We start from the raw sequence: 27,674 nt of genomic DNA, 5'->3' as shown, positions 1-27,674 counted from the left end.
CTATCCACATCATGACAAATTTAGTATCAATTACAGAGCGTGCTAACCTTATGACAAGCGGCGGACTCAAAGAGGAGGGGCAGAGGCACAAAGAACTGACACTAAATTACCTGGCGCATACTGGATCTATTTTAAAGCAGCTTGAAGTGGCGATGGATTAGATGATCCACTCTGCAGCAGGGGATGACGTGCTAATTGTACACTGAAAGAGGATAAATATTACTGTATGTTTCCACTTACAGCACTCGTGAGAAGAAGGAGCAACTCTCTGTGTCGCTCTTAAAGCGAGGCAAAGCCAGGAGGCATTAGAAAATATTGCTGTTGTTGTTGTTTTTATCGGCAAAGTACAGGATGCACCTCGGTAAGATGTAGGTGACATTCATTTCTCTAATGGTAAATGCAGTACTCTTGCGTTATTCAAAAGATTGAAGCCATATCCAGGACATAAATGAATTATATTGAAGCTGCTGCTTAAGTAGTGGCCAGAGTGTGAGTGGAGGCCACCTCTCCACTTTAAAGGAGATGTCATCTCAGTGTGGTGTCAGTCCACAGCAAATAATCCGATTTGGGGGCCAATCTGCCTGTAATGCATCAGCAACTGGAAAGGCTCCAGCGTAAACCCCCGCCCCACACCCCCTTCCTCGGGGCATGAAGTATGCACACGTTCAGGCACTCACACAGACACACGTGTGCCTTCACACATGTACGAGGGTATTTCCTTAAGTGTAAAACTAAGCACTAACTCAGCACATTAAAACGTCCATTTCTAAATGGAACTGGTGTATGTTAACAATGTGTCTCACATCCACTCTCTGGTCCTGCTGAGTGAAGATGACATTTGTTCTCATGCACTTCTCACGTGTGACCGATACAGCCACCGAACTTAAAGCTATGACCTTAAGTCTGACGCTTTAAAAGAGCTGCACCAAACAAAAAAGGAAAAAAAGAAATAAAGAAATAAAATAAAAAAGAAAACTGTAAAATGGTTAAGTAAGTGAAGAAAGCTGCACGCCTGTCATGCCGCTCTTTAAAGCTGGGAGATGAGATAATTGAACAACTTCCTGCTTCGATCTCAAGATGAAACTTTTTTGCCAGTTTGAGCAATAGTTAACCACTATTACCATATTTGTTAATGCTGCTTATCTCCTTGGAACATCAGCAGAGGGATGACATGTTACTGTGAACCAAACACTTGATTTCAGTACTGTGTGCTCTTCATCCGCAGCCCAAATGAAAAAGGGCGCAGCTATTTTGTGGGCGGCTCGAAGAATTGGTGAAGCCTCGGGAAGAGCTGTCGGCGAGTATTCTGTCTTTCTGTGCAGGCGCTAACTCATCTGAAAAATGAACTAATGTGACATGACACGATGGTGTAACTATTTAAGACAGTCTCTCAATGTCGTTTTTTATCATCAATCAGAACATTTGGACATGACAGGGAGATCAATTAGTCGCCTACTTAGATGCTAACTTATGTGTGGTCAATTATACTTAATTACTAATCTGTCAAAGTCTGTAACTTCCTTGACGTTTAATGCTTAATACTATCATCAAAACAATAAATGGTTTAATTACGACACAGAAACTGGTGCAAAAAGTTCCATCTCGCCACAGTTAGGAAGCTTAAGGCAGTTATGAGAAGACCAAAAAAAAAAAAAAAACCTCAATTACTTTATCTCTGCCCCCTGAATACCCTGACTAAATGTCAAGATCATAGAGTCCCTCTGGGCTTAAAGGGGATGATATCAAAAGGCTTTTCTGTTGCTTTATGTTCCACTAAATAACATGGGTCTTTCTCATCATTGTCCCTCTCTGTGTTCACTTCAGCCTTTAAGTTTGCCTTCTATACTGCTGCGCAGATAGCCAGTGACCTCACCCTATTCCCACAGTTCAAAGCACTGGCCTGCACTGAACCGGCACCCGCGTTTTGTAGTGAATTTCAAAGTGGGTGGCTCTTAAACTAATACGAAAACAAACAGAATTAAAATGTGTTCAGTAGGATCATTAAAAGTGTTCAAGTTCACTATGGAAAATCTGCTGCGGTGCTTTATCTCTTTGCAAAAGTGCAAAAAAAAAAAGAATAGTCGGTTAAATAGAATGCGCAAAGCTCCTTTCGACAGCGTAATATCATTAAAGACGTATCACTAAGGAGAGCAGAATATGCAAAGCAGAGCACTTACAGCCACCAACATCAAAGCAGTCACAATGAAGCCAGCCACAAATAGAACAAAAGCATTAGTTGCAATAAGACTTGGCCCGGGGGTAAGTTAGGGCACAAACGGTTGTTGTTGATTCTTGTGGCGATAAGCTTGCTTTAGCATCACCACTGCCTATGTACATATACCAGTGGAGTGGATTTAATCGCACTAATTAGAATGCACTCAAGGCAAAATGCAACATCTACTGGAATAATCTGAGAGAAAAGATCTCCACTCCAATCTATTCTCCTCCTCTTTGTTTCCGGCGGGGGTGGGGGGTGGGGGTGGGGGGGGGGGGGGGGGGGGGGCAGCAGAGGATCTGTTTTTGGTAAACGAGTGAGCGGCTGGTGTCTGGTGGTTGGATGCATGTGTCACTTTGGACTGGTTGCCATTTCGAGGACAAGCTGCGGGGAGGCCACTCGTAGGGAGGCTGAGCGTGCATGTGCGTGCGTGCGCTTGTGTGTGTGGTAGAGACCTAGACAGAGTGAATCAGAGCCTTAGCAACAGTGACAGAGAGATACAGACCAAACCATACCTGTGGGCGGGATCATGCCGGGGGACATGAGGCCGGGGACTGAGTGGGGCATGATGTGGGGGTTCTCCGGTGATGTCACGCTCTGGGTTCTCTTCGGAGGCCGGCCGGGTCTGGAGCTGAAACACCGGGCAGAAAGAGGGAAGAAGTCGGGTGAGAAATGAGGAGGAGGGGCCGTGTGGGTAGTGCTGGTCTGGTGCTTCGTGGTGGTGGCGGTGGTGGGGGAGTGTTAACATTTGGAGCACTCCAGAATGCAATTCCATTCCAAAGAGCTAACATGTACTGTAAATAAATTTCTTTTCAAGGACAGTTGCTTTCTGCAGCTCAACATAATAGACTTCCATAACTAATTAGATTACACGGTGAATTCATTTCCTTTATTGAAGATCAACCACTTTTTGATGCATTATTCATAACCCGTACCTCGTTACCTGTTCCTCCGTATTAATATCCCCACACTATTTGAATTGCCTCGTTTGCATATGCTAAAATCCAGCGCGCGGCCCTCGGCCTGGAAATTACATGTTAACTTGTTATAATTATTGCAGTCAGGCCACTATTGATTTATGAGACTTTTAAAAACCAAATATGTGTAGTTCTGGTAATGAATGATATTTTAAGGTTCTTCAGGAAATTAAAAGGCAATGGCTGCCTTAGGAAATGTTCTGCTTGCTTGATTTAATGCGTGCCTTAGCTGGAAGGTGGTGTGACAGAGTGATTCAGACCTGTTGGACGGTTCTGATGGGGGAGTTTTATTACACCAAACGAGGGGCACAGATCCAGCCGTGATAAATGACTGTGCCACCTTACTGTGGAGGAGAAAAGGCCTTCAAAGCAGATACACCCCTGACTTTCCACACATCTTACTCATTCACTTATTAATACAGCTTCGAGTTTCAATCAATACCTACTTTGCTGGCTTATAGTTACAAAGAAAAGCCTACAGGCTGAAAAAAACAACAACACAATGAGCATGTAATGGGCCGAGATTCTATAGAGGTATATTCTTTATGAACAAGGGGCTGGATGTCTCAGCTGAAGATGAATTATGGTGACGTGACACAGGTGACATATTGGCTTCATACATTATTTCACATACAATAGTCCATTTCAAGCTTTACCGGGATACCGAGCGCTCTCTATCAAGAAGTGAGTTTGACTCGTTTTTAAAACACCAAAAGGTTTCCAGAGTGTTCTGAAACTACAGGAGAAAAGCTGGATGGATAGTGATATGTATATATCAGTTTTACATACATATATATATATTTTTCTTTTGAGGTACAAGACATTTCTTTGTTCATTCATCTCCTGCAGGTAAAGTTAGTTCACACTTAAACAGTCATAATTAATATGAAGACTGAATTACACCATTTTTTAAAAAGAAAAAAAGGTGTTTGCAAGAACAATCTAGATTCAATCAATGTAACAATAATGTCTTTCTCTAGACTTTATCAACCACTAGGCTGTTTGTGTTACAGTACATTTCACTGTATTTCCCAAAGGCGGTATCTGTAGAATGACGCAGTGTGTTTTAGTTCAGACGCCAGTCGAAATTTATTCAGCCATATCTTGCGAGGTTTATTTACCTCACTCCTGCTAATAGAGTGCACTCACTCTATCTGTCTGAATGTGCTGACTCTCTCATATAGTGGCGCTGGAGGTTTTAGGACTAAAAGCAGACCTTCACCCAACTGTGTCCCTTTGGAGGGGAAGTACGAGAGTGATAGAAAGAAGTAACAAGAGGGAGAGCGAACGGCAGAAAGCGAGAGGAGGGAGAGGGAGAAAAGAGGGAGGCGGAAAGAGAAACGAGTGCCCGCTCAACCTAGGAACGTCTGGAAACGTAATTCCTATTTCTATAGAAGCACCTCTTTGATCTTATGAGAGGGAGAGATCGCAGACAGTTTTGCTGTCATCACTTTCACTTGTACTCTGGCTGAATTATTTATGAAAGACCTCAATAGAGGGTATGTGATGGGTAAAAGGCTTTTTACTAACAATACTAAAAGCAAAAGAGGACCCTCAAATGGACAAAAAAATGTCACATCAACCTTAGATCATGTCAAAGGATGTGAACTCGGGTACAAAGGCCCAGTTAAGTAAAGGTAATGTTTGGATAGGCTGCGAGAGATTCTGTCCCGTGTGTTTAAAGGGATAGCATTTCATCTACAGCCTGCACACAAATAACACCAGCGAGCCATGAAAGCAATACACCAGCTGAAAATGGAGCTTTGAACTGAGGAACCTCCGAGCAACAGGAAAGCCTCTCAGAAAATTAATGCTACTGTCTCCTTTCCTTATGGCTTAGTAGACGTCTACATTTGCAGAAATGGCAAACACTTTATTAAAGAGGGGGTGAAGTGGCTCCTCTGCTCAACGTTTCCAAAGACTGCACGTGTATAATGTTCCCGAACGATTTGCGCCACATTTTTCCAGGCATACGGATCTGTGATGGTCAGAACCATCCAGGCTAATAAGCCGGGTCCAGGGAGGAACTCAACCTGGCCTCAAACAAAAGAGCCAGGCTATTTATCAAGCAGCAGATGCTGATTCCCTAAATAGCCTGGCACAGAAACGGCTCCAAACTAGGCCATTATTGCAGAAAAAAAGATAGCACAACTGGATTTATGATTGGAATTTGTGTACCTTTGCTACATTTCTTATCCGCTGTTGTCTTTTCTAATCTTTTATTTTTTAATTTTCTCTCTCTCTGCTTAAAAAAATAGAAACGTTTCAGGAAATAAGAGCCTCTGAGTTCCAAATTGGGGCTTGTTTGGACAACTTTATTTCTGTTCTAGAGGTCAATCGTGAAAGAATTTTATTTCATGCTTTATTTATATTTATGCTTAAGATATTCAGACCCCCTTATATCTCTCTGGCTTCAATTAAGGAAGCAAAATAGGCCCCACCAGCTTTGGGCTGGGGCCACAAATATGTTACACATCTATTCTCTCCCTTTTTCTTGTTTTGCTGCTATGGTGAAAAGAAAATACTGGTGAACTTTCCCTGAACCAGACTTCCTTTAATGGCCCGGCCGTGTGTTGACCCAGCAGAGTCGGCTGGAACCTGATACTATCCAACACACTACGCTGCGCAGGCAATCAGATTACACGGGGCCCAACAATACACTCCACACGAGTCCAATTTCAGCACTACAATGCAATAAAAGCACAATAATTAAATTCACGTTCTCACCCCGTTTACAGGAAGCCAACACGAGGTGATAGGTATAATAAGAGGCATAATATCGAATGAGATATCAGGATGCTTTTTGATCTCACGGCAAAATTCTGACATCTCGCTATCAGTCTCGTTTCTGACAACGGAAGCAGTGACTGAGATCTTATTACCCAGAACACTGTTAATGCAGTGATTACGATCTGTTATAAATCAATTGAAACCACAAATGTAATGTTTAGCCCAAGTGAGCACACTCCCTTAGTGGATTCAGTTACACACAGAAGTCATCCGCTCCTCCCATCTTCGGATATCTTTAGGAATTCAACCTGATTATGTCAATAGTGGCTCGAGTTTGCAGAGAAAGAGCATAATATTATTTCCTGGTGGTTATGATTGAGCCATTAACCTTTTATCGCAGTCTTTTGTTTGACGTTTCTAAAAGCTAAGGATGAAGATATTTATTCCATTTCCGCCCGGTTGGCCAAAACAAGCGAGTGAATCATTCGTCTGGGGCTTGTGTAAACAAAAGGCCTCTCCAGGTCTCTGCCAATCAGGTCTTATAAAATATTAACCCAATGTCATTGCCCTTTTAAAATCTCTCACCTAGAATTCCCTAATTGTTCCTTTTCTTTATCTCTCCAGTGCAGAGAGTAAATAAATTAACAAAATAGCTTTTATCGCCCTGAGTAACCTTTTAACTGAAGGATTATCTGGGGTTTATTTTTCATTTCTCTCACAGCGATAGCAGAGCATGCCCCATTGATTGGTTTGCTGGGGTGGTGACCAGCCATGAAAACAAGGTCTTATTGATAAAACAAAGCAGTTTCTTACCTTTTAAGTGCCAGGTCAGGCAGAAATTCAGACGCCCTGAACCCATCAGGGGCCTGAATATGCTGAGTGCATTGGTTTTTTTGGAGTTTTTTTTTTTTTTTAATTCAGTTCAATCAAATGGTTTAAAAATATGCGCACAACTCCCCTGAGAGGTTAACTATGTTTTAAAAAAAAGATAGGAATAACATGTCTGTGCTGTCTTACTGCCAATTTAAAATCCCCACAGGTCAGATAACATTGTTGTCTGGAAAAAAAAATAGTGTGATGCTTAACTTTAGTTTGAGAAATGAGTTGTGTTAAAAAAAAAGAGAAGTGTAATGCTAGCAAACGCAGAAGGAACAGGAAGTTGTGCTCTTTAATTTTACATTTGTTTGTTGATTAAACTTTAAGAGTAATAAAGAATTTTACATTTGATCATCGAAATCACTGTTTGAGCAAAAGTGTCGACCGTCCTCTTAAACCGAGTATCTCTGGATGAATAAACAGCATAGCATTTCTCGAGATTTTCTTAAAATCTACAATCAAATTAGCTGAGAATCGAGCGTGCGTGTATCAAAGAAAGCTTAGCAACTTGACAAAATGAAAACCAGCGAGAATGACAGGGCTATATGTTGCTTTCAACAAAACAGGGAAAAAGAAGGAAAAAAAAAAAGATGATTTATATTTCCTGCTGACCTTGGCAGTCTATTCGTTGTGATGATCATAATCTCAGAGTCACCGTGTGATACATGGGAATGCATTCGCTCATCCATCTTTTTCATGCATCCATCTATCCTTACCCTCATCTTGTATCTGTATTTGCATTGAACCTATTCTTGGATTATCTCAATCAGCTTCCCCCTTGCACCTGTCAAACAACGCCTCGCACAGGTAGCCACACGGCACTTATCTGATCTAGATAGCTGGATTACAGCGAGTTTGAGTGCGAGCAGAGAGAAGAGGAAAGAGAAAAAAAAAAGAAAGAAAAACAGACTTTTATTTATTAGGGTTAGGAACAGCTGCATCCGCCTGCAAACTGTGAACCTTTGTTACGGAACAATATATCACAGATCAAATGGTGTGAAATCAAAGGCGGGAGAGAGTTAGCATCAATCCCACTAAAACCCCTTTTAAAGTGCTGTCTGTGCTCTGATCCCTGTGTGGACTAATGTGCGGGGTTGAGATCAGTGGTAGTTGGGAGAGTGGGTGCCTTCCTGATGCCTTTGTCTGGGCTCAGGCCTGATTAGGACCACGCTGGGTGAGACGATCGCAGCGTCTGACGGTACGGGGGAACTCGGAGTCGGTTTTGCTCCTTCCGCTGTCCTCGAGCCCGTGTAATGAAACAAGCAGACTTTGAGAGAAGACCGATGTTACGGCAGCTATAAAGAGCTTAGTCCTGTAATCGCTCTCTATTAGAGCCGTTTGAAGTCTTTCGGTTGTGAAACCGAATCTAAAAAAGATCTGAAATGCGATAAACTGCTGATTATTCCCATGCATCATTAATGTTAAAAGCTGATTTCATAATTGTATGTCCCATAACTACAGAGTCTAAGATTGCTTAGCACCACATGAACAGACTCTGATAATGAGTAAGCAGACTTCCTACATCACGGGAACTGATGAGGAAAGCCTAATTGGTTGACTTTTCCATGCCTAATGGATGATTCTCTTAATTAAAAAGATACTGTACCAAATGTTAGAAATCAGATAGCGCTTAAAGTAAATGCAGTTAATCAAATGTATGAGAATGAGCAGTTCCAGGAAAGCCTAAATGAGATTGGTAGATATGATTTGGCTCCAATATTTATTAATTGCAAGTGCCTTTGGTTAGCAAAACAGAACAGGTCTTATCTTCAAACTGCTAGGAAATTTCATCTAACCGCTCTCACTGATCTCTCTTTTTCATGAACTGCGATGCATATGAAACAAGTCTTCAAAACAAGGCTTTTAAAACTTACCCAGTCAGGGTGCCTTTGAGGATATTTAATTAAAATCTAATCCTGCATTCATTAAGGCTCACATAAATTAAGCTGTCATTCATAAGATTTATGGATTCTCATTTGCATATTGCATACAATTCATCAATTACTCAAGTATGAAAGGAGCGCATTTCCCTTGGAGCTGCCTGCTAGCCTGCCAACATTTGAAATGAGAGAAAGAGCACGACTGTCAGGCATTCACTGCAAACTTTTCCCCACAATGTCTGTGCACTGATTAATCTCATTTTCTAGGCATCCCTTACAAGATTGTACACAGTCCAGCTGCACTTTTCAATTATTTCTCCTGTCCTCTCAACTAACTTTGAAAGCAGGATGGGCTAAATGTGGACTGGGGGCTACTTTGGTCTTTATGTATATAACATGTCTTTTTGCCAGGGTAATCATAAATTAAAGAGAGGGGTTTTAAAGATCCTAATGGAAAGGAAATGTAGTAATTTTATTGCAAATCCCATCAGGCAAATATTCTGCATGCTATAATAGCATATTTCCTGTCACATTTAGAGAAGAATACATCCAGCAGGCATTCTGACAGAGGGAGAAAGCGCAAGAAAAAACAAAAAAAGATAGAGGGGGAGGGTGGACCAATGAGAAAGAGAGTTGCAGTGAGAAAACAAAAGGGGGGGGGGGGGGGAATCTTAGTGCTAAACACATAAAAACTCCCTTTTTGGACATGAGGCTATGGGAAACGCAGTATGGAGTAAGTGCTTAAACCAAGCGGAGCGTGAACGCATCTAAGATAAAAGGTCAGGCAAAAACAAACAGGCCACTCGCGAGGACGAATGGAATTAATTGACTCATTAATATGCATGGCTAATAAAGCTCAAAATCCTAAAACAAAAATCATTGTCAACCATTCCCTTTTAATGGCTCTTATTTTCAGCTTGAGAAGAGCTAGTCTACAGGGTGTATCAATCTTAGGAGGGGTGGAGTTCCTCCACCAAACAGGCTTGGGGTAACCTCGGTGTTGTATGCTCATGTCCTCCCCAGCAGACAAAGGCAGAGTTGTTCTGGTGGAGGGATTAATTGAGAATTAATCCCAGTTTCTGGCAGTGGAACAGACCAGCAGTTAGAAGTGAAAGTCATCCTGAAGGGTAGTTAATTGGTTCCCCATAGCAAAAGCTTTGGAGAACAGAAATCAAGCTGCATTTTCATTAATCCTCCCCATTGTTTTGTGAAATTGTTGTGGAGAGTGACTTCAGATAGAGTCAATAGTTAAGGCTTTTAATTTGCTTTTAATTCTGCCAGTGGGGTGACAATTAACAAACCCCAAAGAACAATAGCTGTGAAAATTATGCGTTCGATTGACTCTAAATGACTCTGAAATCAAAAACCGATAAGCAATTAATATACTGTACTCTACAAATGGTAAGCACCTCCAACATACTTGATGCGCTCCATCTAACTCTCTCACTCTATCTCTACATATACATACATATATATAAGGCTTTTAAGCTTTGGGAATAGGACCGTCGGATTGTCGGATGTGATTAATTACCGGTCCAAATGGACACAATAGACAGAAAGGGTGATGTAATCATAACACGAGGAGACACGGTGGCTAACGGCAGAGATGGAGGAGGAAAAAAGGCACAGAGAAAACGAGAGACGGAGCACAAGAGACAGCGGCGGCTCACAAACACATTCCACGTTCAAGCTAAACAGGAAGACCGTGGTGATTAGCATTAATTGCACTGAGGATTGGAATCCTGTGTGAAACATTAAACAAAAATTATCTACTGTTTATTCTGTTTTTTTCCCCTCATTTTTTTTTCAATAATTAATGAAAAGTAAATACTTTGGAGGAGTCCAAAAATGATCTGGGGAGGAAAAGAAATGTTTACATAATCAGGAAAAATGTTCCTGTCCTCTTTTTCCTCTGTGTGCGTGCGCGCGCGTGTGTGTGTGTGCACACATGGAAAGGTTAGGGCTCAGGCCTGGTTCTCACTGTTCCTCAGTGTTTCTCCATTAGAAGTAACAGTGTCTGTTCCCCTGAGTGCCGACTGCTGGGAGAGTGTTTGCATATTTAGATACAAGCAGCCCTGTTTATGCAGCCCCACTCTTGGCTGCTCAAGTTCACTCCAACGCAAGCCCTGATCAATTTGGCCAGCTGTGCTTTAAATGCTGTTTACAACAATAACATTGTGGCTAACAGAGCACAGCCTAGCCTGCACACACACACACACGCACACACACATCCTTACCAGTGAGAGACAGACAGACAGAGAGAGAGAGAGAGAAGCAACTTCAGAGCGAGTCCCCAGCCTGCACATCCCCAGACGAGCATTTGTACTGAGTTAAAGACGAATCAAAGCCTGACTCCTCTGCAAGACACGGAAGAATTGGATTCCGTCTGTATACATCTGTGTGATCCTTCCGGAAGAATCACTGACTGCGAGCAAAGAGAGAGGAAATAACAAGAACTCAAACCCGGAGTCCCACCCTGACGTGTGGGCCAAGCTGAAGGTGGCACGTTCCAAGTTACAGGCGTCGTTCCTGACGAGTGATTGGCACGGAGCACAAAATAAAACGTCAGGCTCGCTGAAATTCCCACACACACATGACAACTGCTTTCGACAAGGTGCCGCGCACCTCACAAATAACTCTGTTTGGGCGAGACGCTACATTCCTCGAGACTTCGGGGGTTTCTCTTGAAAGCTAAAACTCCATTTAAGCCTGGCAGGAGAGCAAATAGGCCTACTCAGCAGATAGCAGTGAAGCTGCTACTGCTGCTGCTGCCGGTGTGCTCTCGCTTGATGATATAATTCTTAATGTACAGCTTGACGAGACATAAATCTTACCCGAGAACCACCTCACCTGAATTCTTTTCCCGCTCTCCTTCTCTCCCTCTCTCATGATGAATTGTTTGCTACATCTCGGAGACTAAAACCCTTCAACCTCTTCAAACCCGGGTTTCTAATAACGCGTAGGTGCTGGGGAGAGGTGACAGCATGATGAATATCACAACAGACAGCTCCAATATGGGACAATTTTACCAGATCGATATCTCACTGCAATATCACAGAAAAGGAGCTGATATTAGTCTACACAGTGTATTACAGATGGGGTACATTTCTTCTCTCTGCACTCCCAGTGAACCTGGGCTATATTTCATCCACGTCGGCAATGGTTTACACACTCACAAACGCTCTGGAAACTAATCATAGCGTGGTAGCCACACCAGATGCATCTGCTTAAAATTATCCATATGTGTGACGCGCCTCTAACCCCCTTGTTCAACACGGCGATGGACTTGCAAATAAACTGTGAATCACATTAGAGGATGTTACAGGCCATTATTTCTAGCGAGAACAAATGTTTTGTCACATTCTAATAGAGAGATCACAGGCATCATGTGCGCAGCTTTTTAGAGCAAAGCCGAGGCAAAAGAAAGAGGCTTTGTCACGTTTGAAAAGAAGCACGAGAACCTCACAATTAGGCGACAAAACTCTAAAGTTTGTTTGCCAATAAGCTGAAATTATTATTATTTTTTTTAATCTCTTCAACACGTTTTTTTTGTTTTGTTTTTTTCACCTGAAATCAATAAGTCCAAATAAACAATTCCTTTCTAATTAAATGGCGCATACATGTTTGTAGGCATGTGTGCGATCACAGGTCTGACTTTAATTTGCGCTAAGAGTAAATTATGGTTCGGGGAATTCATCACAGTACAAACATTTGTTGAGCCCTAGATGAATAAATCAATCACAAATGCTCTCTGACAAATTAACTGACACTGTTCTCTTTGTCAAGCTCGCCGCTAAACACCGTGGTCAAGTAACGTGTGCCTGAAGAAATGGAATGAGACACCTTTTACTTCCAAGGGAGACAGATGCATATAGGAGAGAGGGAGAGAGAGGGAGAGAAATGAAAAGGAGACTGAAGGAGGGAGCGCAGACGCTGCTAACGCTTAATATCTTCTCTCTCCAGGGGGCCGGGGCTGAGGGCCCCACTGCTGTCAGCTGCAATAGGACCAGTCTTTTCGTGAGTGCCCAAGGTTCGTTAAGGGCTATTAATGGAACACAGTATCCCTTGTGTAGGGAACTTGTCAGTGTTTCATTAGAGACTGATAAACATATAATACATAAGTGTCAAACACAGTGTGCGCGCAGTGTGACGTGGTGGCGGGAGGCGAAAGGGATTTTGGGATTGGAGTGTTATAGTCATTCCCATGCTCTGCGCTGACAATATTTGGGATTTCATAAAGAGGGAGGAGCGCAGTGGACACACGCCGGGACCTGTTGAGCAAAGTGTTTGGCTTTACGGAGAGGAAGTCCACAGTCGGCGGTGCCGCTTCGGCAAACACCGAACTGTATTATATTCTTCAACGGTTATCTGAGAAAAGAGGAGCGCCTTTCTGCACGCGCGTAACTGGTGAAGATGAGCTGGCACATCTCTTCTTACTGCTTAGGCCCAAAAGTACAAGCAAAAGAAATACATCGTATTCAATTAAAGTTCTTTTTTTCACCACTACTGAAACAAAGCAGCCCACAGCTGGGACTCTGGGTCTAGTTCACAAAGTCCTTTTGATCATTTTGTAGCAGTAAGAGAGTTTGGAGTCCCGTGGAGTATGGGACCAAGCCGATCTTATTATGATAATTGGGATACATCAACTTCAGATAGCACTAATGGAGTGAGATTTCAGTGATCAAGAGTGCGTATTCGACTGTAGAAGCAAGTTCACTTTTTTAGAAGGAGGCATTATGCAACGCTCCGGTTGTGTTCCCAGTAGGCAGCTACTGAAACTCCCAGAGCAACCCAGAGTACGCTTTTAGCTTTGGTGTTGGAAGCAGCGCTGCACTCTGACGTTTGCCACCGAAGACAAGTGTTGCTCCGGTGAAGTTAAATCTATTTCCTCACGAGTGAGTAATTGGTCACTATGACTATTAATCAGTTAATCTTCTCCCTTTCTTTTTTTTTTTTACACCCTCTCTCTTCAACAGAGAAATATCAGAGGTTCAATAATTAAAAACGTGTCAGGTGAAAGTCCAACGCGCTTCCTCACACTGTATGTTCTCACATTCCCTGCTTTGTTCATCTTATTAACCTCCTCTCCGCTCGCCGCGCCTTTAAATGAAATCTTTAGCCCCTTACATGTGAAATTAAAACTGCCCTCCCTTGAGCGCTTTTAATTATTCTTCTTCAGGAGAAACTTCCACTTCTACTTTTTGTCAAGGCGGCCTTCTTCCCCCCCCCCCCCTTTTTTTTCCACACTCCTACTCACTGCCCAGGTCTGTCATGCTTCACTCCTCCCCTCCAGCCCGTTGCTCTTTCCCATTTTTTTTCTTCTTTTTCTCTTCTTCTGCAGGTCTGTTTAATTCTCACCTTGCTCTGCCCTTGTCATCAAGCCGTTGAAGCACAAAGCCAGGAGCAAGGGAGTGTTTACTCATTTCCCCACTACATTACCTCTCCTATTAATCACTGCATGGAAACTTCTGGACACTGAAGCATCTCTGCAGTCGCTGCCCCAGCTGCCCCTCTATGCTAACAGGGCAAACTTTACATAAATGCCATTCTGGATATAAAAAAATAAAAATAAAAAACAGAGTGCAGAGCGCACGCTTGCACTTGTTTCTTCAAGTAGGCACCCTTAAGCCAAGACTGCATTACTTCAAAGAGTTAAATATGTTAAATACCGGGGTAATATTTTAATGCCCTTGTGTAAAAGGAAACATAACTACGGCTCTCGATAAAAAAAAAAGAAAAAAAGAAGAAGTTTTGAAGCAAACATGAGCTGGTTGACATTGAAATGCATGATACATTATGAGCACACAGGACAGGCAGAGGTTAGTGTGTCTAATTAATCAAATTTAATTGCATGTAAATTGTACTTTAAATGCAGATGAGGAAGAAAAGCTGTTTTTATTTTTTATTTTTTCCGTCAGAGAACACACCCCCCTGTTACTCTTCACTTATTCTATTTGTGAGATCAGAGAGATGAAAAATGAACTGTTTGCTAAAGCAAAGCTACGTCTCTAATTCCTAGTGTTAAGGTTTATTTAGAGAAACACTTGTTTTTTTTGTTGTTGTTTTGTTTTGGGGGTTTTTTTGCTATTAGTACTAGGGGGAAAAAAATGTTTAGCGTGAAAATTCAATTTGAGTCCTGTGTGTCCACGCTGCCCCATGAACAAGGCAAAGCTGCTGCTGCGAAAGGATTCTTATGAAATTCAATTAACACACCAACAGCTTTCCTTTTCTCTCCTGCCCTAATTCCCACATTCCCGCTGAAATGACTGCATTCCCGGCAATTATGCTAACCGCTCGGAGTGCACCATAAATTTACAGGTCTGGGAAAGGCTGTAACGAGAGCTCCTTAAATATGGGAAGGAGACGTTTGAGAAGATGGATCGCCGTGGGCTAGTGGTCGGCCGGCAGTGGGCAGGGGGAACTTGTTTGTGAAACGCATACTACTAGCTGCTCTGCTTCTTCTAATGAGGCTATGGACATAAGGAACATTATCATTAATGAATGAACCCCTCCTTTTTCCGGCTTTTTCTTCATGTGTGTTTTTTTTCTTCTTCTTCTGCTTCTTTTCTTGCCACAGCCCCCCTGTCCTTTTTTTACTGTTTCACTGGGTAGCCCAAGGCGGCGGGCGGCATGTGCGTCGGCTATATATGGGAAAGAGAAAGAACCCAAAATATTTGAAATGCAAATAAATGAGTAATGTAAATAGTTTTGAGAGAGTTTACCCAGTGAACAATGGCCCCTTATGAGACACAAGTGCGACAGAGGGAGAGAGAACAGGACTGCTGGTGTGGGGGATCGGAGCGGTGGGGGTTGGAGGGATCATCCAACACAATGTGGCCCTTCTCCTAAAGCAACTTGTTATCAGGCGCTACGCAGAGCCCCCCATTCAATCTGCATTTAAATACATTTCAGTCCACTCACTCATTTGCATTCATTTCTCCCATTATATTTGAAAATGGCTAAATGTCTAGCCAGCACAATGTGGGAGCCTATCACCGGCCAGGGGAAGCCCACACCTGACGCCAATTTAGCCTGCTCGGATCTATTCATTGCCGTGGCCTGATCTGACAACTCCAGCTCTTCCCCATCCAGGAGACTTTTCAATTGGATCTGCTCGCGGTGACAAAATTGTTTTTGCTCATTGAGTTTTTTTTCTCCTCTTCTTCTTCTTTTCTTTTTCTGTCCCACCCCCGCCTTTCCATCTTTCTCTCCCTTCTCTCATCGTCACTCCCTCCGTCTGTGCGTCTGGGTGTCTGTTTGGGAGCCATGGGAAAAGGAGAGGCAAATGATTCTCAGTGGCTTCTGATTTCCACTATTTGTTCAGCATTAGGCCCACTTATCTCTGAAAGAAAAAGCAACATGTGGAGAGAAAGTGACAGGCAGAAATTCAGCCTCACTAACAGGCCTATTGTGCCCTCAAGATCTGCATTCAAACACGAGGGGCCCTCCAACTCTTTCTCCCCTCTCTCTCTTTCTCCCGCTCCCTCTCCCTGTCGCTATAAAATGTGCACATACTTGTGCATAGACCTCTGTCACAGTCAATTACTGCTGCTAATCTGTACTGCAATGGAGAGTAAATATTTCATTACTTTTTCAAATAAACAGTTGGTCTGAGCTCATGGAGTGTCATCTATTCTGTGAAAGGAGCTGTGACGTTCACATTCAATTACACCATAAAAAGCCGCCAAAGCTTCTGAAGTAGACTTTTTGTGCTGAGAGCACACTACCAAAATCATTAAGACTTGGTGGCAACATCTTGAGATGAAAAGCTGAGTGGAGAGCCCCAGCATTTACACTACAGCACCTTTTCTTCGGCCCGAAAAATCATCCTGGGAGCGCTGCCCTTGCCTCCCCCTTTCCTCCCCCTTTCCTCGTTCTCTGTTCATCGGCCGGTGTCTACGCGGCTCAGCAGAGACACACAACGTTGTTTTCTCTGCAACGTACTAAGTAGTGTTGTGTGAGATTAGCAGATGAAATAATGCAAGGAGCGGGGAGGGCAGGGCGGGAGGGGGGGGGGGGGGGGGGACTGGCGGGGGGTTGACAGAGAGATCCCAGAGTCTACTGCTCATTAATCACTGCAGCGTCTTTGACCTTTCATTTGCCAAGGGCACTAAGAGAGGAGGAGGAGGGTGGCCGCGGCTGCTAACGCTGCCCAGGAAAGAGGCCGAAGAGAGGAGAGCAAAGGGATAGACGGTGAGGGGGGGGGGGTTGGAGAAGAATCAAAAATATGACCGCGAGATTCTGCCGTGTCGAGTCCAGACGAGATGTGTTCTTAAGGAAGAGTGAAATTAATCAGCTTCGCCAACCGTTAGATGAATCAGGCATTTCCCAGCCCCTAGGAGGTATCAGCTGCTCTGCTCCACTCACCGGGCCTGATAGAGACCGATAGGCCCCCTTTCCCATTTACACATGTTATTAAAAGAATTACCAAGACGTCTGCTCAGCTCCCTCCCCTCACACCAGTGTGGGCTTTGGGAACCGGGTGCTGGAAGTGGCAAGAGGGTGTGACATTAGCGTCAGGCGTATTTTTAGCGTGCGGATGCTCCGCTCTCGGTTTACCAGGTGGGATGACTGAAGGCAGCCAGGCAGCGGTGGTGGTGGTGAGAAAAGCTTGACACACTCCAGCTATTGCAGAGAAGTGCTTGTATATGTGAGAATATGCGTGTGAAAAGAGAGGAGAGTGAGCGATAGAAGTCGTGATTGTGGCCCTGCTTTGGAGACTTGGAGCGCTGATTGATTCGTAGGATGATGCCTGTTATACATCATTACATCTCCATTGTCTGTTGTAACTTGGAAACACACTCCTGTAATTAGATAATGAAGTCTCAATGTTTCGCAACAAGAGCACTATAAAAAAAAATTTAAATAAATAAATAAAGATTCCGGTCTAAATAATTAAGCTACAAATAAGCACGAGAGGAAATGAATGAGAATGATAGCTAATCAAGTGAAAACAACGCCACTTACTGAATCAATACAGGGGAGATGAGTGATGCAAGTGCAGTATAGTTTATCACTGGATATGGTGGACAGTTATTAATATGCATTTAAGCTTATTTTTAACCCTAATTGATGTTCAAGGTTAATCTAATCAGACCAATTGTACCTCTGAAGAGGCTGCTCCAATTTAATTGGCTATTTTTATTGCCTCAGCGAGATTTTAATTGAAACCAAAGGGGATCTAACAACAACTGTGACATGTTGATGTCTGGGGGATAGTTATAAATATGTGACAAAATATGTGCATTATTAATGTGACTTCTTAATGCATTATTGTAATGCGTCCCCAGAAACGTAGATATTACTTTACGCAACACGGGTTTAAGAGTTGGGGGGGTGGAATCAGCTCATCCTGAATATGTCAACAAAATAATACAGTGATGCTTTAATCTGACTCCAGGCAAATCAGATTTAAATTGTTAACATTCAAAAGGAAAAAAAAGGATAACTTCCGTAAGTGTAATGGGAAAAAAAGCTGGCCTCTATTGAGTCCTCACAGTTGAAATGCTGATAAAAAACTGTCAGCGTATTCAGAGCCTTTTGCGCGCCACAGATAATGTGGTTCAAGAATAGTGTTACTACCTACACAAGGAAAGCGATGAGACCATAAAAAAAATGCCATTGATCCCAAAAGAAGAGATTACATTGTGTCTGACACAGGCGTGAACATTAGCATTAGACTCCTGGATCAAATTCTGCACGGCAGCAGTAGCCATTGATGATATCGATCAGAATCGTGGCTACTACGATTATACATGAGCCATCAGCTGGCACTTTTAAAAAATGGACTTCCTCTCCTTCCTGGCTTTTGTAGAAAATTTCTCTTTATCTGTATGAATAGCCCCCCCCCCCTTTCTTTTTGGGCAGATCAGTGATTTTAGACCTAAACGGCTTATTAATTGCAGGCCTGCTTCCTGCTGAAAGATCCACTGAGAATTCAAGGGGACACGGGATTTAGTGCTGTTGGAGTGTTGCTATTTGTCCTCCAAGGGATGACAGTCAGTGTCAGTGCTTTAAATATCAGGCCTATTTCCAGACCTGGAATGACAGAGGTTGAGATAAGTAAACATACAAGGCGGGCCAAACAAGGCGGAGTGAGGGAAAGAGTGAGAAAAGGTAAAAACTCAGGACTGCTCTGTCATCTATGAATAAAATGAGAGTCTAAGCGGGGCCCATAGACCAACAGTAAGAGTGGAAAACACCACCTACTCAAGCCTGACATCTGTATAAAAACAAAAAATAATCTGCTGTCAGCAGAATGTTCAATGACTCCTATCACCCGGCTGCTGATAAAGACTCTGGCCGCTGTAAGGATTGGGCTGTTATGCGAGGGGCTCAGTGGATCGGAATGCATGCTAATTGCCATCAGAAATATGTGGCGAGCCTTACAATTTCTGGCACTGCTCCGCACCTTGGCGAAGGACATGCCAGACGGACTCTAGCAAAACAAAGATTAATGAACAGCGTTGAATCGCTGTAATGCCATGTCAACAGTACCATACATTTCATTACAGAGGTCACCAGTGCGCCGGTGTTAATGCCATGCGAAAAATGTACACTGCACAAGTCTCAGCCCTTTCAGCAAGCTGAAAACAAGAGATAAATATTTTACTTGTTGGATTATAGTATTCCACTGATGTGATTACAAAAAGCCCATTACAGTGGCCAAATGCACATTTACTCAGCCAAAGGTATATATATATATATGTATATATATATATATATATATATATATATATATATATATATATATATATATATATATATATATATATATATACATATATATAAAAACAAGGGGTTTTGTAAATGGAAAAGTTCACAGCACCATCAGAGTGACAGCAGAAGAATATATTCAACGTGTCAGTGTAATTCAGTGTGTCAGTAAAACCTGATGCTCTAAACAGGAGCAAACCTCCCCTTTTAAATAATTGATATTTTCTGATTAAATGTGGCAGTTTGGAGATAATGAATTCTTTATAGTGTGCCTTGAGCAACTCAACAGCTTTGCCCTGTGTGACAGCTTTATGGGGCGTCTTTTTACCCAAATTTTGAAAGTTTAACCTATGTAGATCAATGTGCTTCCTTAAAAGAGTTTAATAAATTAAAGTGCAGGGGGCTTTTTTTTTTCTTTTTTCTTTTTTTTTTTTCCTCAGCGAGCAGAAAAAGCTGATGAGACAGGTTTAGTTTAATCTCAGGCAATAGAAGTCATTAACCATTCTCCCAGGAATTAAAATATAGCTTGCCCTTTTCTTCTCTCACTTATCATTAGCATCACTTTAATCTCCCCGCGTTTCACACTGCTATTTTAATCATTACTTACTGCCTTTTGACAACTGAAGAACATGGCTTCTCCCCCGCTCAGGCAATATCCTGATTTTAGCTGACAAAATGTAGGACATCATTTAAAAATATCTAAATTTCCTCTTCTCTTTTTTTTTTTTTAATTCTTCTAACTTCCACTCTTTAGACCCCTGAATGTCTGCCTATTTATATCAAAGAAAGCACAAAAGACGAGGGGAGATTGAGTGGACGACATTCAAAATGTAATTTGAGTTAGCTGCAAGGGTAAGAAAATGTGTAATACGGTTTATTTGTGCCTGTAGTGTTATTCAAATAATTCCACATATTGCTCTATGTGGGTCATGTAGGGGATTGGGGTTATATTTGTCTGCCCTTGAATCAATGAACATTTACAACAGTATCTCTGGAGCAGAGTATAAATAAAGCATTATGGCCAGTCTCTCAGTGACAATGACAGATGTAGGGCAAGGAATTTTCTTCAACTTTTGTTTCTTTATTGTTACTGGTAACAGTAAAATCGAACAATAGTAGAGGATCTGGAGCATGGTTAATTTGTAAATGATGAAGAATGGCTGAACAGGTGATAGTTTGTTTTTAAAAAATGTGTATTTCTTTTGGGGGGGGTCAAGCTTCACAAAGCTTCATTTTTTTGGAAGCGGACCCACATGACTTGTTTTTTTTTACGCTGCTAATTTCTGTCGTGCAAACGCATCTATGCAAATAGGTGCGTTCTTGCGTCATTACATTTCATTTCACTGATTTAACAATAATCCATCTAAGCTAGTGTCGTTCTCCCCTAAAACACATGAAATTGAACTAATCTGCTTTTCCCTAAGTGACTCACTACTTCACTGCCTTCCTTAAACTGTGCCAAGATTAAAGGCATTACCAAAGAACAGAAACCTCGAGTCCTTTAGATTAGTGTTCAATTACTTAATCCTTTAATAGAATTTGAGTTTTGTCCAAAACAACAAAGTACCTCAAATGCGCATTATTATTGCTGTCAAAAGCGACAAGAAGATTAAGTATAACTGCTACAGGAAGGTTTAAGACTTCAAATTCAGCGCACGTGCAACTCTTTCACAAGTGGGAGAACTGATATAATGATCATTTAGAGAAACATATGGATGGCATATTGTCCTAATGAGCCACACAAGCAAAGGCAGAGCTTGAGAATTCGGAGTTGCTCGAAGACCGCCTCTAAGAACTCCACATTGCGTTAAAGGGGAATAAAAGCAGTTGTTTTTCTTTCCTTGCCATTGGGTGCACGTAAACACGAAACCGGCACCCTCCCTCCCTCCCTTTCCTCTCTCCAAAAAAACCCCCCCGTGCCTCCCCTCCCCTCCCCTCCTGCCGCAATTTAAAAATCAACACTGAACTTGTTCGCTAAACGGTTGGAAGCAGTTTATGAACATTTCAACAATAAAATCCCCTCCTCTTACATCAAAAAGAATCTCGATTCATTTCTGATCTCTATCCAAGTTCAAAGGCTAAGTTAAAGTGATACTTCAAAGAAGCGTGTAATCAAAGACATGCAGCTGTTAAAACAATCTTTTGTTAGTTCATTGTCTTCAAACCAGACTCTTCACAAAATCCCCAAATGAAGGGGAAGCAGAATCAAATAAGTTACATTCAATCATTTTGAGTGGGAGGCTTTGGTGTCATGCTAGAATAACTGCAACACTGAAGATTTACCACTATTTACAGCAGCTGAAGCAGTACAATAAGGCTGGTATCCTGCCGCAGGAAAAACTACCAGGGTCCTCTTAAATATGCCAAGGGCTCGAGGCGCACTAAAATACGCCCCGCACAAAAAAAAGTGAGGCATTTTGACAAATTAAGCACCTAGTTATGAAGGCTGCATTGTTATATTTGATGTTGTAGCCTTGCTTCTCGACTGCAAGGCTCTGCGGCTGTGTGTAAAAGCTGTATAATGTCCTCTCAGTCTTTCCTCCGTGGCCTGCTGCACTGTGTCATTTGATTTCCTGCACAAGGGCAAGTTGCAGCTGTATTAACAAGTCCCTATCACTACTTGATGCCATTGAATTTTAATGCCAGGCCAACCAAAAGGAGGGACAATGAAAAAAAAGGGGGAGCTTTGCCAGTCCACTGGCTTGGCTTAATTTTTTAATATGCGTTAGCACCTTGCTTTAATCCGACTCTAATGTACATCATCAGGGGTTACTGTTGAGATAGAGAAAGGGGCTGTCAATCAAGGCTTGGTCAAATTATACCCAGACTCCATTAGGTTTAAAATAGAGCGATGAGGTCTAGCGTGAGTCAATCAAATCATTTAAGGATGGCTGTTACAGTTATTACGTTCTCCTTGTTATGGAACCTGCTCTTACCTTTATTACCATCGCTGGCGGAGGAGAAAGCGAACGATCGCTGAAATGCACCTGTTGTTTTCACATTACATGTTACAGTAAATTTTCCTGGCATCCTGCTTTATGGTGACCATCATGCAGAAACTAAAAGTGCACACTATCAAGCTACAGACAGGTGATAAATTAAAGGAAAATCCAAAAAAAAAGAAGAAGAAAAGTGTCTTGATAGGATGTTGGAAAACCGGGACAGCTGTAGTGCGTCTCGGTTTCGACTCTACACGTTCTTGGGCATCTGTTGAATGGATGGGACGTAATTCTTCAAAAAATATTCCTTCATTTGGTGTTTTGAGGATTGCAATGGAGAGCTCTGACAAGTCAGTCCAATATCTCCCCATAGGTGTTCAATTAGGTTGAGATCTGGTGACTGTGAAGGGCAGAATCATTTTCCCAATTGCTCTACATGGTCATCCAGGAAGAGACCAATCGGGACAGAAACATTTCATCAAAGCATGAAGGTGATCATAACTTTATCAAGTGATTTACAGTGAAGTGGACAAGTGGACCTTAAGCATGGAAGCAAAATACAGCCCCCGCCCCCTTTTCCCAGACAAAGGATAACCAGGCCACCCAATGCTCTCAGGTTTTTCCTTTAATTTGTCACCCATCTGTATAAACGAGACATTTCAGAGAATACAAGTATTGCATTACAAAGTGATCTTTTTTTTTTAATTACAGCAATCATTAAGGGAGTAGCTTGAGATAAAGTAGAAAGTATGGGAAAGGTAGCTTTAAAAAAATAAAATAAAAAAGACAAAATAATTTTTAAGTTCTTTTAAAATATACAAAGACCAAGTGGTATTACAACAGGAGACAGTTTGGGTTAGATTCAAATTTTGCATTTTTGGTAATATAAAAATTACCAACCTGTAGATGAGAAGATCCAAACAGGAAGCGAGCAAGGTCACCACATGTGAAAAGAGAGAAAAGGGAGGGAAACAAAGTCAGAACAATGAGAAAAGAAACAGATTTTTCTGTCAGGCCTGTAACTTAATAACGCTATTTAGCAAATCAATGAAAGGAACCACAACGTGTTTTATCTCCGCCATAAAGACTTTCACATTGTGTTCTGCTTTTGTTGGCCCAGTCCTCACCAGATCAGTGCAATAGCAAAATAAGATGAGTCTGACGCATCTGTTCTGCGACGCGTTCCACGAACTCGGAGCCAAACGGACAATATGCGGAAAAATTCAGAATACTGTTGCAAAATATTTTCATTTTGGAATGTTTGCAAACACGCCATGAGCCGCGTGACTGCCAGACAGCTCTTAACCACCGCGTTACCAACTAACAGAAAAGTACAGGAAAGACAGAAAAGAAATGGCATCATCATCTCCGTATATGTCACAAGCCAAGAAGATCTATGTCAACCACCAAAAAAAAAAAAAGAAAGTGTGTGAACCTGCCCGCGAGCACGCGCCTGCACGTATGTGTGTACATCCTTGTGTATGTAAGCGAGTCTGTGTGTGTCTGACCTGCTCCATCTGGAGGATTCGAGCACTCGGGGGCTGTCACACAATAGGGAGACGAAAGCCCGCTGAAGGATAACAAATGACTTCATGGCAAAACAGCCATTGAAATTCTTTCAGTATGTGGCATTAAAAACAACTGAACAAATAGAGATAAGAAGGTGGGTAGGATTTGAAATGAGATTTTTCTTTACTCTCCCCTCTCCCTTCCTCTCTCCCTCAGCTTAAAAGCTAAACAAAACAAATGGAGCTTATTACTGCAGATTACCTTACACTGGACAGATTCACCACATGAGGCCTAGCGTAAACAATGTCTTTCTCTCCGCGCACTAACTATGTGCCATTTATAACAGTGAGCAATCATATCCACCGTACCCATAGATAAAAGCAAAATATATCCTGGCCAGCAGTTTAAAAATATAATTGTTTAAGGGCCTGTTTCCATGGGGGTTGCCATAGCAAACACTGATAAACCAATTAGGGTCTGTTGTATTACTGCTTATTTTACCTCTGCATAAACGGCGGCTGCCACAGGAGACCGACTGGATGTGTGTGAGTCAAGGGAAAAGCTGAGCCTTCCGTCTTCCTAACGGTGTCACTCACAAAGTGTTCGGACACGCAGTTAGCACTGCCAAGACCTGAACCATCGTTTCTATTTCCATTTAATAAATCATTTTATTTGAAGGAGGGGTGGAAAAAAAGCTAATCGCGTTAAATGTACTGCGCTGTCCTCTTTAACCCAAAGTTTTCTTGCGCCTGCAGCCAAAGATCCATCCAAATATAGTGTGCACACTTCATGAGAATCAACCAGGGAAAATTTTGGTTAATGCAGCTTTCTGTTGGATGGATGCACTGAATCAGCAGCACCGGAAGTGGCAATTCGATTAAATAAAGCAGGCACATTAACATTAAAATGGGAGAATATTTACATTTTAATTATGCTTGCTTTATTTTTTCCAAAAATGACTTTAAGTATGATTTTTTTTTTCACCATGGGGATGAGAGTGCGTCCTCATAGAGGGTCATCTGATTGCTGTAGGGTCTCTACCTTAAAATATACAACATTTACAAGTATCTCAATCCTACTGTTGAATTGAATTTTGTTTGCATGTCTTCTTTTTTACATTTTTTCCCCTAAAATAGTCCCAATAACATATCAACACTGGCCGGAAAACCTGTGCTTTACCATATGTAGCACAGCATATGTTTTAAGATACAGTTCATCTAGTGGGCCTGGCCTCTCCAAATCTTTTTTTGGTAGGGAGGGGGTTGCATTTTTGGGTGCCCAAAGTTTTGAAATTAATCTAGCAGCCTTGTACCAACTAAACACCTGTGGGTGCTAATTCTCCAGTCAAGTGGTTTTACTCATGCAGAAGAAGATGGTAACACATACTGAAGTGGTCCAGAGTCTCAATCAAACCTCAAATGAAACACAAACTGTGGAAAACAACATGGAACGTGTCAATTTGCACTGTAATAACTTGGGAAGCGTTTGAGTCTTCTTATCGGTCCACAATCCACAATTTTCTGTCTCTTCTGTGTAGTGGAAGTTTCAGTGTATGATTAAGTCACACGGTTCTTCTGTGTTATGATTAGCTAAAAACTGAAGGCTTGTCTCATTGCTCTTTGTCACGGGTCTCTTTCTTTTAAACACTTGTATCCATTTTTCACCATTTCCAGGCATTCTTTTACGAAGCAGATACATACTTGGCTGATCGACAGCAAGCACCGTCATCTTTTCCAGAGATGGACAGTGTCTCAATATTGATTTTAAAGAAGTGGGTTTTGTGAAGTAATTTCCTTTACACCTTTTCAGTGAAATAATTATGTTCAGTGTGTGTAAATGATCAAAAGAGTTGCGTTTAACAGGCAGCATGATCCGCATTAGGTACAGGGGGCAGCAAACACACAGCTATTGCACAGAAACAACCTGCTCAAAATTTATCATGCGACCTAGTCGGCCTAACAATCAGGCGTTAAAGAGAACAAAAGCCCATTCCAAATAAATTCCCACTGTATTTGTGCTGGGATTTGATTTACTGGCCTGTGGGGAGGCACCATTTGGTAGCACAAGAAGAGGCGGGGAGAGGTAGGTGGTGTCTGAGAGGAGAGCGTACGAGTGTGTGAGTGTGTGCGCGCCTTGTGTGTGCGTGTGCGAGGGGGCTGGGCACCAGGGGATGGTGGGTAGGGGGGGTGCTCATGTGCCAGAAGTGTTTATTGTGTCATGGTGATTTATTGAGTGAGCTTCATTTCACTGAATGTTCTCAGATATTTATTTCCCTAAAGGCCCCACAAAGATATGAACAGGCCTGCATCCACATATGTCATCATTGCCCATTTTACAGCGTCAGGAGATTTCTCTCAAACTAAGAGGGGGGAAGGAAAAAAAAAAGAGAGAGGTAGAGAAACAGCTAGTGGCGATCAGGGCACCTCTCCATCAAAGCCCTGTAAACAATGGTACCTCAGCAACACGGAAATGGCATTTTGGAATATGGCTGACGACTTTTCAGCGTTCATCCCTCCTCCTCCTCCTCTCCTCTCACTCATTCCTGCCAAATACATACTTACAGAGCATACATAATTTAAATCGCGACTTTGAAGGCCCACTCAGCAAGACCTCACTTTGAGTGTTCGCCGCGCCACGTCACAGTTTCGAGAATTTCTTAAGCAGAACTTGAGAGGAATCACCGAAGACTCGGGCAGACATTTCCGTCTCCTCGTGCGACATTAAGGGATTGCTGAGGCAGGCGTAGCATAAGATGCTAACTGAGATGCTAGGTTGTATCAAGACTGATGCATGGTTCGAGTTTTATCCTGCTTTGATTCTTCGTTGCAAAAGCACTATGGTGATCTTAAACAGTGCTGCTCTAAAACTTTTCTATGCATATTCCAGAAAATGAGCCTGACAGGACACGTGAGACAAAGCTGGAATTAGTGAACATCAGGTTTGGCAGGAGGATGAACTTGTGTTCATTTTCAGGTCAGATATTAAGACATGAAGGCTTGAAGAAGGAAGGTTAGGTCTAGCTTTTTCTTCTTTTTTTTTTTTTACTTAAATGCACTTTTACCCGACTTTTTCTTTTTTTCTTCTTCTTTTTTTTTTTTTTTTTACCAATAGGCCAATGAGTGTTATGGCAATGTAGTATCTGGTTGATTCTTATTCTGTGGGGGTAGAGAGTGGGTGAGGCAGCCAGATGGTAGGAGTCTTTGATTCTCCAGATGGCTGTTCTGTGTGGTGCTCAGTGACACTGGGCAGGCTCATTGACATGCTGCCTCCCTCCCCTCCATCTCTTCGCCTCCTCTTCCTTCACCTACTCCTCCAACACAGTCGCTGTTACGAAGATGGATACCAGCCCCCTGGCCTCTAGCTGCAGATCTTGAGAGGATGGGATGGGACTTACCACTTAGCCCAACATAGAAAATATCAGTGTTTGGGTTCGTATTGATGACACCCATTTGCCACTGTCAGATCTACGTGAATTGTCTGTGGGAGGCGACTGCTATTGCGGCTAAAATGATTTAAGGAACGAGGAAGAACTGATCTTAGGCTGGCTGCAGCATGACTACGGGGCGAGTTGGAATTGGGGTTTAAATACAGGTCCTGCTTTAATAAATCAATTTCACAAAGCAGGAACATTTGTAAAACATTTATTCGGCTTCTCTCTTTATTAAATTTATGAGAGCCCCATTTGATGGTTATATGATTATTCATTCTATGACTGGCAGTGCTATTTAATAAACTTTTGGACCTTTATATGAGAATACAACACAGAGTATCACATGGTTATTATTAAGTCATTTTGTCTGTGTGTATAAATTATTATATTGGGAGTTGACTG

General features: G+C 42.2%; 1 protein-coding gene across 1 annotated transcript in view; it reads right to left on the bottom strand.

Annotated features, from left to right (window-relative positions):
• The window catches only part of dachd (dachshund d), a 90,920-nt gene that overhangs the window by 41,380 nt on the left and 21,866 nt on the right, over positions 1-27,674 (bottom strand). Inside the window, exon 2 of the mRNA XM_063499789.1 lies at positions 2,731-2,846. Within this exon, the coding sequence (XP_063355859.1) occupies positions 2,731-2,846 (116 nt within the window). The remainder of the gene's footprint in view (positions 1-2,730; positions 2,847-27,674) is intronic.

This window comes from Pelmatolapia mariae, linkage group LG16_19, assembly GCF_036321145.2.
Source record: "Pelmatolapia mariae isolate MD_Pm_ZW linkage group LG16_19, Pm_UMD_F_2, whole genome shotgun sequence".
Lineage (NCBI taxonomy): Eukaryota > Metazoa > Chordata > Actinopteri > Cichliformes > Cichlidae > Pelmatolapia > Pelmatolapia mariae.
This window is presented reverse-complemented; position numbering and strand designations above follow the sequence as displayed.